Source organism: Rattus rattus, chromosome 2 (assembly GCF_011064425.1).
Source record: "Rattus rattus isolate New Zealand chromosome 2, Rrattus_CSIRO_v1, whole genome shotgun sequence".
Lineage (NCBI taxonomy): Eukaryota > Metazoa > Chordata > Mammalia > Rodentia > Muridae > Rattus > Rattus rattus.
The window spans coordinates 171,406,156-171,420,944 of NC_046155.1; the positions used below are offsets into that span (position 1 = coordinate 171,406,156).

The 14,789-nt window shown below is 48.5% G+C and overlaps 1 protein-coding gene across 5 annotated transcripts in view; it reads right to left on the reverse strand.

The window, feature by feature from the left end:
• Nucleotides 1-6,105: 6,105 nt before the first annotated feature.
• The window catches only part of Eml2 (EMAP like 2), a 31,531-nt gene continuing 22,847 nt past the window's right edge, over nt 6,106-14,789 (reverse strand). For 4 of the 5 annotated variants that reach the window (XM_032894312.1, XM_032894310.1, XM_032894313.1 and 1 more), the window contains 8 exons: nt 12,275-12,406; nt 11,505-11,572; nt 10,988-11,076; nt 10,716-10,813; nt 10,008-10,095; nt 9,524-9,619; nt 8,582-8,712; nt 6,106-6,506 (listed from right to left, as the gene is read on the reverse strand). In XM_032894312.1, the coding sequence (XP_032750203.1) occupies nt 6,381-6,506; nt 8,582-8,712; nt 9,524-9,619; nt 10,008-10,095; nt 10,716-10,813; nt 10,988-11,076; nt 11,505-11,572; nt 12,275-12,406 (828 nt within the window). In that variant the 3' untranslated portion in view covers nt 6,106-6,380. Of the gene's footprint in view, nt 6,507-8,581; nt 8,713-9,523; nt 9,620-10,007; nt 10,096-10,715; nt 10,814-10,987; nt 11,077-11,504; nt 11,573-12,274; nt 12,407-14,789 lie in introns of those variants that run through there. The other variant, XR_004386958.1, reaches the window with a different exon arrangement.

Consider the following 14,789-nt stretch of genomic DNA (forward strand, 5'->3'; position numbering starts at 1 on the left):
CGCGGGGCAGGAGAGCAGCGACAACCCCTGGCCCGGGGCTGGAGTCGGAACCCAGGCCCCGCCCCAGCCAGGCCCGCCCCCATTAACCCCTCCTCTGCCGCTCCCCTGCACCCCACAGTGCCCCCTCCCCGCCCCCGGGAATTCAAGCCTGGAAATCTCACCTGCTTCTTCAGAGGCTCAACCTATTAACTCCTTCCTCACCCTCTCCAATTCCACATTTCGAATTTAAGCCTTCCTCAGGGAGGGACATTTGGCTTGGGACCCTTCTTCCTGTCGCTTCCTTCTTTGAAGAACCCCCCTCCATGCAAGCCTTGGTTAATAATCTTCTCCCATTACTTGAGAGGCTGAGGCAGGAGGATCGCTGAGAGTTTGAGGGCAAAGTGGGCTAATGAGGGGCTATCTTTAAAACATTCCCACAGGGCTTTCCAAGGCACCCTAGTCTGCCCTCTAAAAGCTTGGTGTACCCATAGATCACCTCAACGCCTCACTTTGAACGGACTGTACTTTTCTATTTTTTCCTAGTTATCAGTCCCCCTGGTAGCAGGAGGGCCATTCTTGTGTTGAGGTTGATTACTCTTGTGCGTCTGTTGCCTGGAAGTGAAATTCCCATTGTTTTCAGGAAGTGTGCAAAGGTTTCAAAGAGCTGCATCGCCCTCTTTTTATCACGGTCGGTCACTTCCTGCACAAATTAGTCCTGAGAGGTCATGATAGACGTAGTAGAAGTAGAGACTTCTGATCTTCCTGGAATACAGCCCTCCAAAAACAACAGCAGTGATAGTGTTTACAGTTCTAATTTACGTAGTTATTTTATCTTGGCTGAGAACCAATGGCCTTACACATACTAGGCAAGTACCCCGCCCCCAGCCCCTCACTGGGGGATCCTAGGCAGGGTCTCTACCACTGACCACGCCCCCAGCCCCTCACTGGGGGATTCTAGGCAGGGGCTCTGAGTATGCCACTCAGTATTGTTTGTTGTTCCAGACTAGATTTCACTATGTAACCCTGGCCAGGGACTCAGAGAGATCCGCCTTATTCTGTCTCATTAGTGCTTGGATCATCCTATCCAACCCTTTGTGTGTGTGTGTGTGTGTGTGTGTGTGTGTGTGTGTGTGTGCACATAGAAGCCATTTTAGGTAGTAAACTCAGGAATCATCATCTTGGATTTTTGTTGTTGTTTTGGTTTTAGTTTTGGTTTTTCGAGACAATGTTTCTCTATGTAGCCCTGGCTGTCCTGGAACTCACTCTGTAGAACAGGCTAGCCTTGAACTCAGAAATCTGCCTGCCTCTGCCTCCTGAGTGCTGGGATTAAAGGTGTGCTCCAACTCGTCTAATTAAAATCCTTGTTTGTTTATCATTATTCTGAGTAAGGACATGTGGGGAGTTGGGGCGAGTGTCATGGTACTCGTGGAGCCAAAAGACAAGTTCATGGAGTGATTCTCTCCTTCCACTTTCGTGTGGGTTTAAGGAACCAAACTCAGGTTATCAGGCTTGACAGCAAATGGCTTTACCCACTAACTCATCTCAACAGCTACAACACGCCACACATGCTATGAAGAAACGTACGTGTGTTGTTCTTCACATGCATGTTTAGGCATTCTGTACCTGCAGTACCTGCAGATGCCAGAAGAGGGCGTCGGATCGTCTGGAACTGGAGCTACAGATGCTTGTGGAGCGGCCTGGTGGGTAGTGGGAACGGAACCTGGGTCCATCGGAAGGGCAGTCAGCGCTCTTAACTGCTGAGCCAACTCTCCATCCCCACGCCCATGTTCTCCTGCTTGAATGGCAAGCACCTTCCTAACGGCCATAATCAGCCATCTTGTCAGTACCCTGGTTCTTTCTTTTAACACCACAGATTAGTTTTCAGCCACTCTACAACTTCACACAAATCCAACAGCTTAAAAGAAAAAGGGAGCTGCTGTTTGTTCTGCTGTGTGGCCTTCGGTAGGTGACCTCACTTCTCTGAGCCTTAACATTCTTTTCTTTCAGGGAACTTAACGGGTATAGGAAATGAGACGGTTAACCACAAAGCAGGGACACTCACAACATCACATCGGAGAGTTAAAAGGACAGGGCCAAGGCAAGTGTCATGGCAACCTTATATATAAATCCCAAGAGATGAGACGTGGTTTTTTTTTTTTTTTTTTTTCTTTTTTTTTTTTGGTTTTTTTGTTTGATTGGTTGCGGTTTTGCAAGCGCTCTACCACTGAGCTTGTTTTTTTTTTGTTTTTTTTTTTTTGTTTTGTTTCACTTTTTTGTTTTTGTTTTTTCTTTTTTTTTTTTTGTGGTTTTTTGTTTTTTTTTTTTTCTTCTTGCCGCGTTTTTACCCAGCCCAGGAGGGGCTTGAACTTCACAAGCAGCTGAGGCTGACCTTGAACTCCTGATCCTTCTGCCTCCATTCGAGATTGTTTGAGTTACAAGTGTGAGCCACCATGGCCTACTTTTTTTTTTTTTTAATTTTTTTTTAAAGATTTATGTATTTATTTTATGTACAGCATTCTGCCTGCATATGTGACTGCAGGCCAGAAGAGGGCACCAGATCTCATTACAGATGGTTGTGAGCCACCATGTGGTTGCTGGGAATTGAACTCATGACCTCTGGAAGAGCAGTCAGTGCTCTTAACCGCTGAGACATCTCTCCAGCCCCATGGCCTACTTCTTAAAAAGCAAGTCAAGAGTGCCCAGTGGTTTTTAGTGGGGGTCGGATTGCCCTCTCCTCTAACGAACCCTAAGTTTGCCTCATTTCATTCCAAGTCATGGCAGGCAAAATACACCTCCTCTCTGAAGGTGACTGGGAACATTTACAAATGGGGACAGTTTTCAGAAGGACAGCTAGACAGTGAAGACGACCTGCAGCTATGAGACCATTACCAGCCAAGACTTTAGGGTGCAAACACAGACCACGGAACGAAAACTCTTTCTCGTCCCCTACTCTTGGATTGGAGCAGGCAAGGAACTCTAATAGGTGGAGGCCATGCATAAGTCAGTTTCTCACGACCCAGCTCAGGGGACACTAAGGGAACAGGGACATATAGAGAGAATCTCCTGCAATTTTCCAACTGGCTTTTCAAGGGATAATCTTCCCATGCTGATCCAAAGATGACCACAAGGGGGCAACAGAGCACTAAGAACCACCAAGGAAAAGCGTTTGCTTTCTATCTGTAGTCTGGGTCACCTTCCCAGAACCTGGGTTGTTGGAGTCCATGGAGGGTGGGTGGTGGGGCAAGAATGTCAGAAAACAGGCCTTTAACAGTCTAGAAGAGTGTAATAGCACACACCATTTAACCCAAGCACTCAGGCAGCAGGGGGCAGGTGCATTTCTCTGAGTTCAAGGGCTGCCTAGCCTACAGGGTGAGTTCCAGGGCAGCCAGGAATATGATGGGAGACTTGGTCTCAAACAAACAAACAAAAAACAAAATAAAAAAAGGAAAAACAAAACAAAACAAAAAACTTAGGAGATACCTTGTAACGGTGATGCACACCTGTGATCCCAGAGCTCAGATGGTGGAAACAGGAGGCTCTTTACAAGGGTGATGGGGATCCGAACTCAGGACCTCACGCTTGTGTGGTGTTACTAAAATAGGCAAAGTCTACTCCTCCTCCCAAGGTCCCAAGACGAACCAAGGTGCATTTCACTGAAGTTCACATGGGGAACCAGTGAGTTTTGGGGGCTTCCCTAGAGAGCACAGGGTTGTGGGTGCTCCTCCTCCCAACAGACTGCACCAGCGAGGCCTTTACCCAGAAGGGATGAAGCTCACGTATGCATAGACGGAGCCTCCCTCTCTGGATCCCTCCCCTGGGTGGCCACTTGCAACTCTGGAGATCACTGCATACCACAGGGGCTAGGAGGTAGTTGAACTCAGGGGAGGGTCTTGTGTCCCAAGAGGGTGTAAACAGTTTTAAAAGCCCAGCACAGCAGAGGGGACAGCTGGCTCAGTGGTTAAGAGCACTGACTGCTCTTCTAGAGGTCCTGAGTTCAATTCCCAGCAAGCACATGGTGGCTCACAGCCATCTGTAATGGGATCCGATGGCCTCTTCTGCTGTGTCTACAGCTACAGTGTACTCATGTACATAAATGTTAAGTCTAGCTGGGATGCTCCTTTTCCAAGGGAACACAGGTGAACTCCCCAAGATGGCGGTCACTTGTCTCAGAGGACAGTCACTACTGCAGCAAACACACAGACTGAACCGTTTGCCCAGGCCCTTTGAGGAAGTTGAATTCAATAGTCTTTGGATAAGACACACTTAACTATTCAAACACTCTAATTGCCACTCAATAAACACTGCTCAAGTTCCTGCTTCTGTATCTGAACTGGGCTAGGAGACAGCACGGAAGTGACCAGCAATCCTGGCCCTTCCCACCCACGGTCTAAAGTCAGTGAAAAAGACACAGATCTTCTTCAGGTAACACCCAGATAACACCCAGAGTGGTCAAGGCCTGTGACAGGAGCCAGGAGGTGGCTGGAGACACAGGAGGCTTTATTTGACTTTATTGGGAGGAGACAACATGTCAGAGTTTCCACCTGGAACGGTTCCTTCTTCACCCTTCTGTTGCCCCTTCCAGGGAGGCCTCCGTGGTGCCACCTTGGTCTCTCAGCATCTTCTGAGGCAGGTCTGCCTTTCCATTGGGCTGTTCCTTCCCATGAGGTAGTGCTGAGGTTGTCTTGGTTTTCACTGTACCCAAAACCATGCACACACATACACTTATATACACATGTACATACACATACACATTCACATGTGTACACGTGCACGTGTGAACACACACACACACACACACACACACACAGCACACAGAAATGCTGCTTACAAAATTTGCTTGCTTGAGCAGTGGAAGGAACATTTCTGTCCTGCCCAGACATTGACAGGATGCCTGAGCTAAATCCCCAACCCCCTTAGTCTTAAAACTACATTTCCTTACCAGACATGGCTGTGCACACCTTTAATCCCAGCATTTGGGAGGCAGAGGCAGGTGGATCTTGGAGTTTGAGGCCAGCCAGGTCTACAGAGTGAGTTCCAGGGCAGCCAGGGCGACACTGAGAAACCCTGTCTCGGAAACCAAAAACAAACAAAAACAACAAAAGAAAGTTTTCTGCTGGCTGTGTGGAATCCGTTGCTTAGATTGCTGGAGCGCTTGGCTAGTACACAGAGTCCACATCCACACATAGACCAGGCATGGCAGTGTATGCCTGAGATCCCCCTACTCTGAAAGGTTAAACCAGGATTATCCTCAGCTACAAAGGGAGTTTGAGTTTGACCCTGCCTAAAACATAATGATCCACTGGGAGAGGTGGCTCAGAGGTTAAGAGCACTGGCTGCTCTTCCAGAGGTCCTGAGTTCAATTCCCAGCAACCACATGGTGACTCACAGCCATCTGCAATGAGAAAATTATAAAATTTGTATATATGCAACGATCCTTTCTAGAGGCTGAGGAGATAGCTGTCTGTAAAGTGCCTACGAGGCAAACATGGGGAACTGAGGTCTGTCAGTCTCTAGTGTCCATGTAAGATCTGAGCACAGCAGCATAGGTCTTTAATCCCAGTTCTGGGGAGGTAGAAGAGGGGCCCCGAGGCTTCCTGGCCAGCCAGCCTAGCCACGCTGTTCCAGGCTCAGGAAGATGGGGCTGGGACGATGGCTCCGGGGTTGAGAGCATTTGCTGCTCTGGTACAGAACTCAGTCCGGTTCCCGGCACCCACCTGAGCAGCTCATCACTCTCGCAACTCTAAACTCAAGAGCTCTAACACCCTCTTCTGGCTTCCAAGGGCAGCTGAACACATGTGAAGTCACACACACACACACACACACACACACACACACACACACACTCCTACATAATTTATTTTTAAAAATTACAATAAAAGTTAAAATTTCGGGGTTGGGGATTTAGCTCAGTGGTAGAGCGCTTGCCTAGGAAGCGCAAGGCCCTGAGTTCGGTCCCCAGCTCTGTAAAAAAGAACAAAAAAAAAAAAAAAAAAAAAAGTTAAAATTTCTTTTTTAAAAATATAGCAAAGAGCAATTGAGGAAGACAACCTGATTTTGACCTCTGACCTCTACCACACACACACACACACACACACACACACACACACAGACCAGACTCTAGACAGCTCAGTGCATAAGTCTGTATTTCTGAATGATATAAAAGAATAAACTTAAAAAAAAATACCCCAAACCAAACACCAATGGCTCCCACAAGGCATGGTGGCCCATTCGTCCCACCCCGATAAATAGAGACCTCTGTCTGTCTGCTCACCCGCCCGCCCCATAACCCCCTCTGCTATAGACATACTCTGGGTATATATTACTGTACTTCACAATAGACATCTCCCAAAAATAGATCTCAACCCTGCCACAGGACTCTACCCTGGCCCCACACCCCTGCTTCAGGCTACCCGCCACTGCAGCACGCTCGTGTCTTTGCCCCCAGTGGTTAGGACCATGCTGTCATCCCACAAGAAGGCCACATTAGTCACATGGCTGCTGTGTCCACCATATTTGTGGCTGAGGGCCTGTTAGAAGAGAAGAGAGAAAAGGAGGTCAGATGAAAAATGCTACCTGGAGGCCGTTGGCATTTTCTTCTTTAAAGCCATACATAAAAGTGTATGTGCCCGTGCGCGTGTGTATGTGTGTGCATGTGTGTGTATATTTATGTGTGCATGCGTGTATGTGTTTGTGTGTGCATGCATGTGTGTGTTTGTGTGTGTGCATGCGCATATATATGTGCACATGTTTGTGTGTGCATGCATGTATGTGCATGTATATGTTTGTGTGTGTGCACACATGTGTATGTGTGTGTACGTAGTGTGTATATGTGTATGTGTGTGTCCATGTATATATGTGCGTATGCATGCATGTATGTGTGTGTGTGTGTGCACGCACATGTATGTGTACATGCATCACAGGTTTTACTGTATAGTCCAGGTTGTCCTAAAGCTCATAAAATCCCTGCTTCATTTTAAATTAATTTAATTATTTGTTTATTTATGTTTTTGTTTTTTGGAGACAGGGTTTCCTTATGCAACACTGGCTATTCTAGAACTCCTTTGTATACCAGGCTGGCTTTGAACTCACAAAGATCTGCCTGCCTCTGCTTCCTGAGTGCTGAGATGGAAGGTATGAACCACTACTGTCTGGCTTGATTTTCATTTAATTACATGTATATATGTGTGTCAGAGTATAGGTTTGTTACAGTTGCCCATGGAGACCAGAAAAAGTGTTGGATCTCCTGGAGCTGAATGTAAGTCAGCCCCCTGATGTGGATGCTGGGACCTGAACTCAGGTCCTCTGGAGAACAGTACCTTTCCTTAACTGCTGAGCTATCTCTCCAGACACCCCTGCCTTCTAAAAACATATTGTGTAGGTGTGGTGTATGTGGATGCACAAGTGGGGGTCAGAAGACAACTCATAAGAGTTGGTTCTCTTCTTCCACTATGAAGATCATGAAGATTGAATTTAGGCCATTAGGTTTGGCAGTGAGCACATTTACCTGGGAAGATATGGCTCAGTGGTAGAGCTCTTGCACAGGATCTCCCAGGGAGGGGCTGGGGGTGTGGCTCAGTGGTAGAACCCTGCCTAGAATCCCCCAATGAGGGGCTGGGGGTGTGGCCCAGTGGTAGAGCCCCTGCCTAGAATCCCCCATTGAGAGGCTGGGGGCGTGGCTCAGTGGTAGAGCCCCTGCCTAGCATCTCCCAGGGAGGGCGTGGCTCAGGGACAGAGTCTTTGCATAGTATGCATGATGCCCTTGGTTCCATCCTCAGCACTGGAGATAAAGCATAGATAAAACATGTACGACCTGTCTTCACTGAACAGGTTCCCATTAAAAGTGGGCTGTGGCGGGTGATTCTCCCATGGGGAGCCTATGCCCACACTCAGGTGTGGATCACTTTCATCTTCTTTGAGAAGACCAGAAGGCCACACTTAGGCTCCTGGGTATGTCTTTCTTCTGAGTGCCTCTCTCCCAACCCTCATGCTTAAGCTACATTAAAAGATCTTCATTAAATCCTAGTTCTGCATCATTAAGACTGGGTGTAGTCAGGAACGGACTCTCCCAGCCTTGGGCAACTGCTCTCAATAGCCATTTGGCTTTGAAAAAGTTCGTCTTTATTCTGGGCCTAAAGGGGAATCATAGGTGCTGGGAATGCAAACCCCTAGGCCTTGTAGTCTTAACCCAGCTTAGTGAGGACAGTGGCCCTCACTAAGGGCCCACAAGTCTTATTTGTTCAGGCATACAGTAGGTGCTCATTTAATGCTTGTAAAAAGAGAATATGCAATAACCCCAGAGTTATGGGTTTCATCTCAGAATCCGGTGACAGACCCCGTGCTATGAAGACATCCTAGAGTTGTGGGGAAACTGAGGTCCCAAGGGGTAAATAAGATGAACAACAGCACAAGGCTAGGGAGGCAGCCGGGAGGGCAGAAAAGCACTGGGCTCCATCTCTAGCAACACATAACCTGGGTTGGTAGCACACATCAATCATCATAACTCTGGGGAGGTAGAGGCAGGGGGATTGGTGGGAATTCACAAAGGAGTGAATAGGACCTCCAATGCCACACCCTTAGGACCCCCCCCCCCCGGGAGACTTACTCTCGGCTGACAGCAGGGGTAGCTGAACAGGTGCACTTTGCCGAAGTCGTCAGCAGAAACCAGCAAGTTCCCATTGTGAGAGCGGGCCACAGCATTGATGTCTGTGCCGTCTGCCCCCTCAGGCCAGATCCCTGTAGATGGGACAAGAGAAGTGATAAAAATTTGCTTGGAAGCTGGGCATGGTAGAAGGAAAAGAAAAAAAATTCAGACCTCCCTGGATAACTTATGGAGGTGTGTTTCAAAAAGTTAAAAAAAAAAAAAATGGAAAGAAAGAGAGAAAAAAAAAGGAGAAGAAAAAAACTGGAGACACAGCTCAGCGGCAGAGCCCCTGCCTAAAATCCCCCAGAGAGGGGCTGGGGGCGTGGCTCAGTGGTAGAGCCCCTGCCTAGAATCCCCCAGTGAGGAGCTGGGAGCGTGGCTTGACCCTCCAGGTCTCAGCTCAAATGGCTCTCTCTCCAGGAGGCCCTCCCTAACTTCTTCAGAGTTGGCACCTTCTCCAGTGCTACTTCATCTTCCCAGCCAGTCCCTATGTGGGTCGCACTGTTTGGAGTGAGGCTACTGTCCTCATTTGACCGCTAGCTCCAGAAGAGCAGACCTGAGACTCTCACGGTTGCCACTATATTCCAGCAGTACCAGGTCAATGGTGCTCACGCAGCTAGAGCTAATGGCTTGGGGACCTGAAGGAACAAGGTAATGTGGAGGGTTTCAGCGTGGAGCTCTCTGAGCCAGGTGCCCCCATGAATTTTGTTTCATTTCTATAAAGGTCTGAGGAACTTTAGAGGTCATTTCCTTCTGCCCTTCCTCTTCTGCTGGTATCATCCAAACAGTTTTAGTGTGAATTCCGCAGCCTGGAAGCCACCCGTATATGACTATGAAAATCACAAGCCAAGGTTATTTCTCAGAGTTCTGGTCCTCAGGAAACTTCCCCATTCCAGAACTTACCAAAAACTCCAAAACCCAACACACAAGTAGCAGTAGCCCATTGCACATTTCTCACGGTGTCTGCACTGGTGATCTGCTTACAGGTGGCGGCGTCCCCTGGGACAGACAATCAGGAGAGACGTTCAGGGCCTGAGGGGACTACCTTTCCAATTTATTTCCCAGCACTGAGGTTCAAGACAGAGGGGTTGAAGGTCCCTGGACTTATTTATGTCTCCCTGGACTTATTTCTGTCTCCCTGGACCAGACGGAGGCTAGATTTTGGGTGCTGAAAGGCTAAAACCTGAGCTGGGTACATTTGCATAAAAACCCTGCTGTCCATTCATCAAAGCCAACAGGAAATAATAGGGTGCACCAGGAAAGCAATCACAAGCTAGAGATTGCAGTTTCAAATCGGATCAGTTTGGACTAGCTCAAGGAACTGTATGCAAATCACATGCAAATAAGCCACAGAAGAAAGGAAACTGGCTAGTGTCAGAGAACTCACAGTACAGAATCTCGTAGTCTCCAGAGTTGGTGACAAAGCAGGTGCTGTCCTGGGCCCAATCCAGGTGGGTGATAAAACTGGAATGGCCCTGCAGGGGACGCAAGGGTCACTTAGAGCATAGGAGAGGGCTGAGCCAGGGAAAGGGGATGGATTAAATCAAAACTAGGAGGCAAAATACACAGAGTGAGAACACACTGGGCTAGAGGGAAGGATACACAGGCCTTCAGAGGGTGAGGGCGGGGCCAGACTACCATGGGCGGGTTGGTGGGGGGGGGTTGGGCAGACTGTGATGGGCGGGGCTGACGAAAAGCTTAGACAAAGGCGATTTAGAACACGTGGGCAGAACTCCACACAGGGGGCGAGTTTTGAATGTGAGGCGCGAGGTTTGAATGTTTGGGGCGGGGCTACACAGAGGTGCTCTTAGGATGGGAGGGATAGGTTTAGAATGCAGGGCCGGGGCTACAAATGGGGGCGGGGCTTGGAAGGTGAAGGTTGAGGCTACACGAAGGGTCAGGGTCAAAGGGTCGGCTTAGAACACAATAAGGGATGAGGATGGGGGCCGACTGAGGCGCCCTGACATAGTCAGGGCAAGAAAAAAAAATCAGCTGCATTCTGAAGCTGTGGCTGGCTCCCTCGTGATAGAAAAAGTTAATTTTGCACCCCATTGGGCGGGGTGGTGGCGCGGGCTGGGGACCACTGCCCACTCACCGAGCACTTGCCCAGGCGGCTGACCTTGCGGCCACCCTGGTCCACCGTGTACACGTACACCAAGTTGTCGTGGGAGCCCACAGCCAGGTACGCCCCGTCTGGGGAGGGGGAGGGGCTATGAGGAAGCACCCAGACTCCGCCCCCCTCCACAGTCCCCGCCTCCCCCCATGACTAGCCCCCTCCAATTGGGGAGGCCGTAGCCCCTCACCTCCCAGCCTGTACTGCTGAACCTCAGTCCCCAAGGCCCTGCCTTCCCAGGACCCCGGGCCTACCTGGTGAAAAGCTGACCACAGAGATCTGCTCATTGCCATCTGTGTGGATAGCCACCAGGTCACGGGTGTCTGTGTCCAGTAGCAGCCACCTTAAAGGAGAAGGCATAATGAGGGGGAAGGATGAACTGCTGTTGGTGAGGGGCCTGAAGGACAGAGATAAATGCCTCCCAAACGCAGGATTGAGAGGGCGGAGCCAGACTACCATGGGTGGAGCCACACAATAAGAAGCGAGGTCAGGCTGTGACAGGTTGAGATGAACACCACCCACCCACCCAGCCCTAACCAGCTTCATCTCTCATCTCATCCCGCTTAGAAGCCGCCCCCCCCACCCCCGGCACTTCAAATAGATTCGCAGAGACGCACAAGAGGGAGGAGGGGAGAGAGGTGCTTTGAATGAAAGGGATGGGGTTACAGACTGGCCTTTAGGATTGAAGCAGCCAGTTTAGAACGCTGGGGCTTCTAAGGGCAGTGCACAATAGGAAAGGAACTCGTAAGGACGTGGTCCATTCAGTAGTACCTGCCGGTCACTGTGCCCACCGCTAGGACAGAGCCACTGGGGTGGAAGCCAGCCGAACGGGCAGGGTCCTGGGAAGGAAGGGAAGAGAGCTGGGGTCTCAAGTCCAACTAGGTATTCCCCAGCTCAGAACCAGTTCCTAGCATGACCTGAGGTTCTCTCCTCTCCGAGGCCTTCCAGAAACCACCAGAAGCCATTCCCATTTCTTGAGTATACTAACTTAAGAGAAACATATTCTTCCTTTTCTTCCTATTCCCCCACCCCCCGCCATGAGACAGGGATTCACTGTGCAAATCAAACCAGGTTGGCCTCCACCTGCTTCTGCTTCCCAAATACTACCCAACAAGATACCCCCTTTAAAAAGAAAGATTTTATTTATTCTATGTATATGAGTACACTGGTGTGTCGGACACACCAGCAGAGGGCCTCAGATCCCATTACAGATGGTTGTGAGCCACCATGTGGTCGCTGGGATTTGAACTCAGGACCTCTGGAAGAGCAGAGCTCTTTTTTTTTTTTTTTTTTTTTTTTTTTTTTTTTTTTTTTTTGAGCTGGGGACCAAACCCAGGGCCTTGCGCTTCCCTAGGCAAGCGCTCTACCACTGAGCTAAATCCCCAACCCCAAGAGCAGAGCTCTTAACTGCTGAGCCATCTCTCCAGCCCCAAGATACCTTTCTTAAAGAGAGCATGGGCAGCTTCCCTCTGATATGCCGAGGCCTGAGGGGTGAAAAGCAGAATTTCTCAGAAGCCTACATCTGCATCCCAGCCCATTACCTCGATGCTCCTGCTCCACACTGGCTGGTGGGTCTCCGAGCTCCACAGATGCACCAGCTTATCCTGCCCACAGCTCACAAACTGTGCCCTGCTAGGATGTGTGGCCAGGCCCCACAGTTCTTCCACATGTCCCTGCAGGAAGGAGAGAAGGAAGAGGATGGGAAGGAGCCACTCTGCTAGCAACCCAGGCAAGGGCCTTCTGCACAGGCGCCATCTCCGTGCTGGGCTGACACTGGTGGCCCTGTGGCTCGAAGCAAGTCCTGTCCCTGGAAGGGAGGGGAGGGTGGCTCCAAGTTTGACTTCAGTAGCCACACAGGTCCCATCCACCCTAGGTACACACCTCCCAGGCTGTGGGATCTGGGAAGAGCCTAGTGGCCGTGTCTTGAGTCACAGAACTGAGGTCCATGGTTTAAGGTCACATGGAGGGTCCGCAGCTCTCTCACTGATAGTGGGAGCCAGCACCTAGGCAGCTGACCTCACTTTGGAACCTCAGGTTTTTAAGGTTTTTGTTTGTGTGTGTGTTCCTGTGTGTTTGTATATGCATTTATGTGTGAATGTGTATGTGTATATGTGTGTGAATGTATGTGTATGTGTATTCTTGTATGAGTATGAATGTGTGTATGTATGTAATGAATGTGTGTTCTTATGTGTAGGTATATGTGTGTATGTATGCGTGTATGTGTGTATATGTGTTCTTGTGTGTATATATGTGATTGTGTGTATATGAGTGTGTTTTCTTATTTGTGTGTATGTATGTGTGTACGTGTGTGTATGTGTTCTTGTATGTATATGAATGTGTGTCTGTGTGTATATACATGTTCTTGTGTGTATGTATGTGAATGTGTGTATATGTGTGTATGTGTTTTCTTGTTTGTGTATGTATGTGTATGAATGTGTGTACATATGTATGTGTATGTTCTTGTGTATGTGTGTGTTCTTGTGTATGCATGTGTGTTCTTGTCTAAGTATGTGTGTTCTTGTGTGTGTGTTTGCACACACACCTGAGCACAGAAGCCAGTGTTAAGTATTTTCTTTATTTCTCCCTCTCGTTCCCTTTTTTATTTACACTTATTTTGTGGGTGTCTGGCTGTGTGGGTGCATTGCCGACGCCTGCATGTGGACAACTTGAGAGTGAGGGCTTTCTTTTCACCATGTAGTTTCCAAGAATTGAGCCCAGTCATTAGGCTTGGTGCCAAGCACCTTTACCCCCTGAGCCATCTCACTGGTCCCTGCTCTGTTATTTCTATGATACAGGGTCTTTCCCTACCTAGAACATGCCAACTTGGATAGACAGACAGGCAGGCTACAAGCACCAAGGACCAGCCTGACTCAGCCTTAGTTCTGGGATTCCAGATATGCCATTGCACATGCCCAGCTTTTATACATGGGTCTGGGGAAATCAAGCTCCGGGCCTTATGTTTGTACAGGAAGAACTTTACCACCAGAGCTATATTCCTAGCCTTGTTCATTTTGGGACAGGGCTTCCCTTTCTTGTCAAGGTTAGACTAAAACTCAGAAATATTCCTGCCTCAGTGTCCTGACTACTGAGATTACAACTATGCCACTATGCCCAGCTTGGAGCCTCAGTTTTATGTTCTATAAAATGGGGCCAAATACCAAAAATTCCTCAAAGCATCCTGGTGCTCCCTCATACATTAATGGAAAGTGCTAAACACAAGGCAGGCACAGGGGCACAAACCCAACTCTCAGGATGTGGAGGCAGGAGGATCAGGATTGCAAAGTTATCCTCAGGTAGGTAACTAGTTCAGGGCTAGTCTAGGCTCACAATACCTTTTCTCAAAGGCCAAACAATAAAGAACTAAAAGGGCTGGAAATATAGCTCAGTAGTAGAGCCCCTGCCTAGTAAGTCTAGAGCCATGTATTCAATTCTCAGCATTACACCAAGAAATGAACAAACTGGTCAATGGCGGTGCACACCCTTAATCCCAGCACAGAGTCAGGAGGATGATCTCTGTGAGTTTGAGGCCAGCCTGCCAGGACTACATAGAGAAACTATTTTGGGAAAAAAAAAAAAAAAAAAAAAAAAAAAAAAAAAAAAAAAAAAAGAATGGCAAACCCAGGTCCTCAGAGAATAAAAGTAACTAGTAATCATTAGCCCCAGAAATAGCAGTGTTGTTAATCAATAACTATAGTTACAGGCAGTAATTTATATTATGATTGATGTTGTTAGTTTGAAGCCAGCTTGGACTATCTAGAACAATCCTGTCTCAAAGCAACAAAAATAGATAAATAAATATTCATAGAGGTTGTTAAGGTTCTTTTCTTGCTTCAGAGAAAGGAAGTCCTGTAGCCAAGGCAGATATGGTGGCACAGAGCCATAAGTCCAGCAGGCAAACTGCCATATGTTCAAAGCTACGCCGGCTATACAGTAAGTACCAGCCTAGCCCACGTGAGACCCTGTCTCGGGGAAACAATCAAAAACCAATAAATGATTGAAAAGAAAACCTGGGGCTGGCGGGACGGCTCGGCGGGTAAGAGCACTGGGGGCATCAGT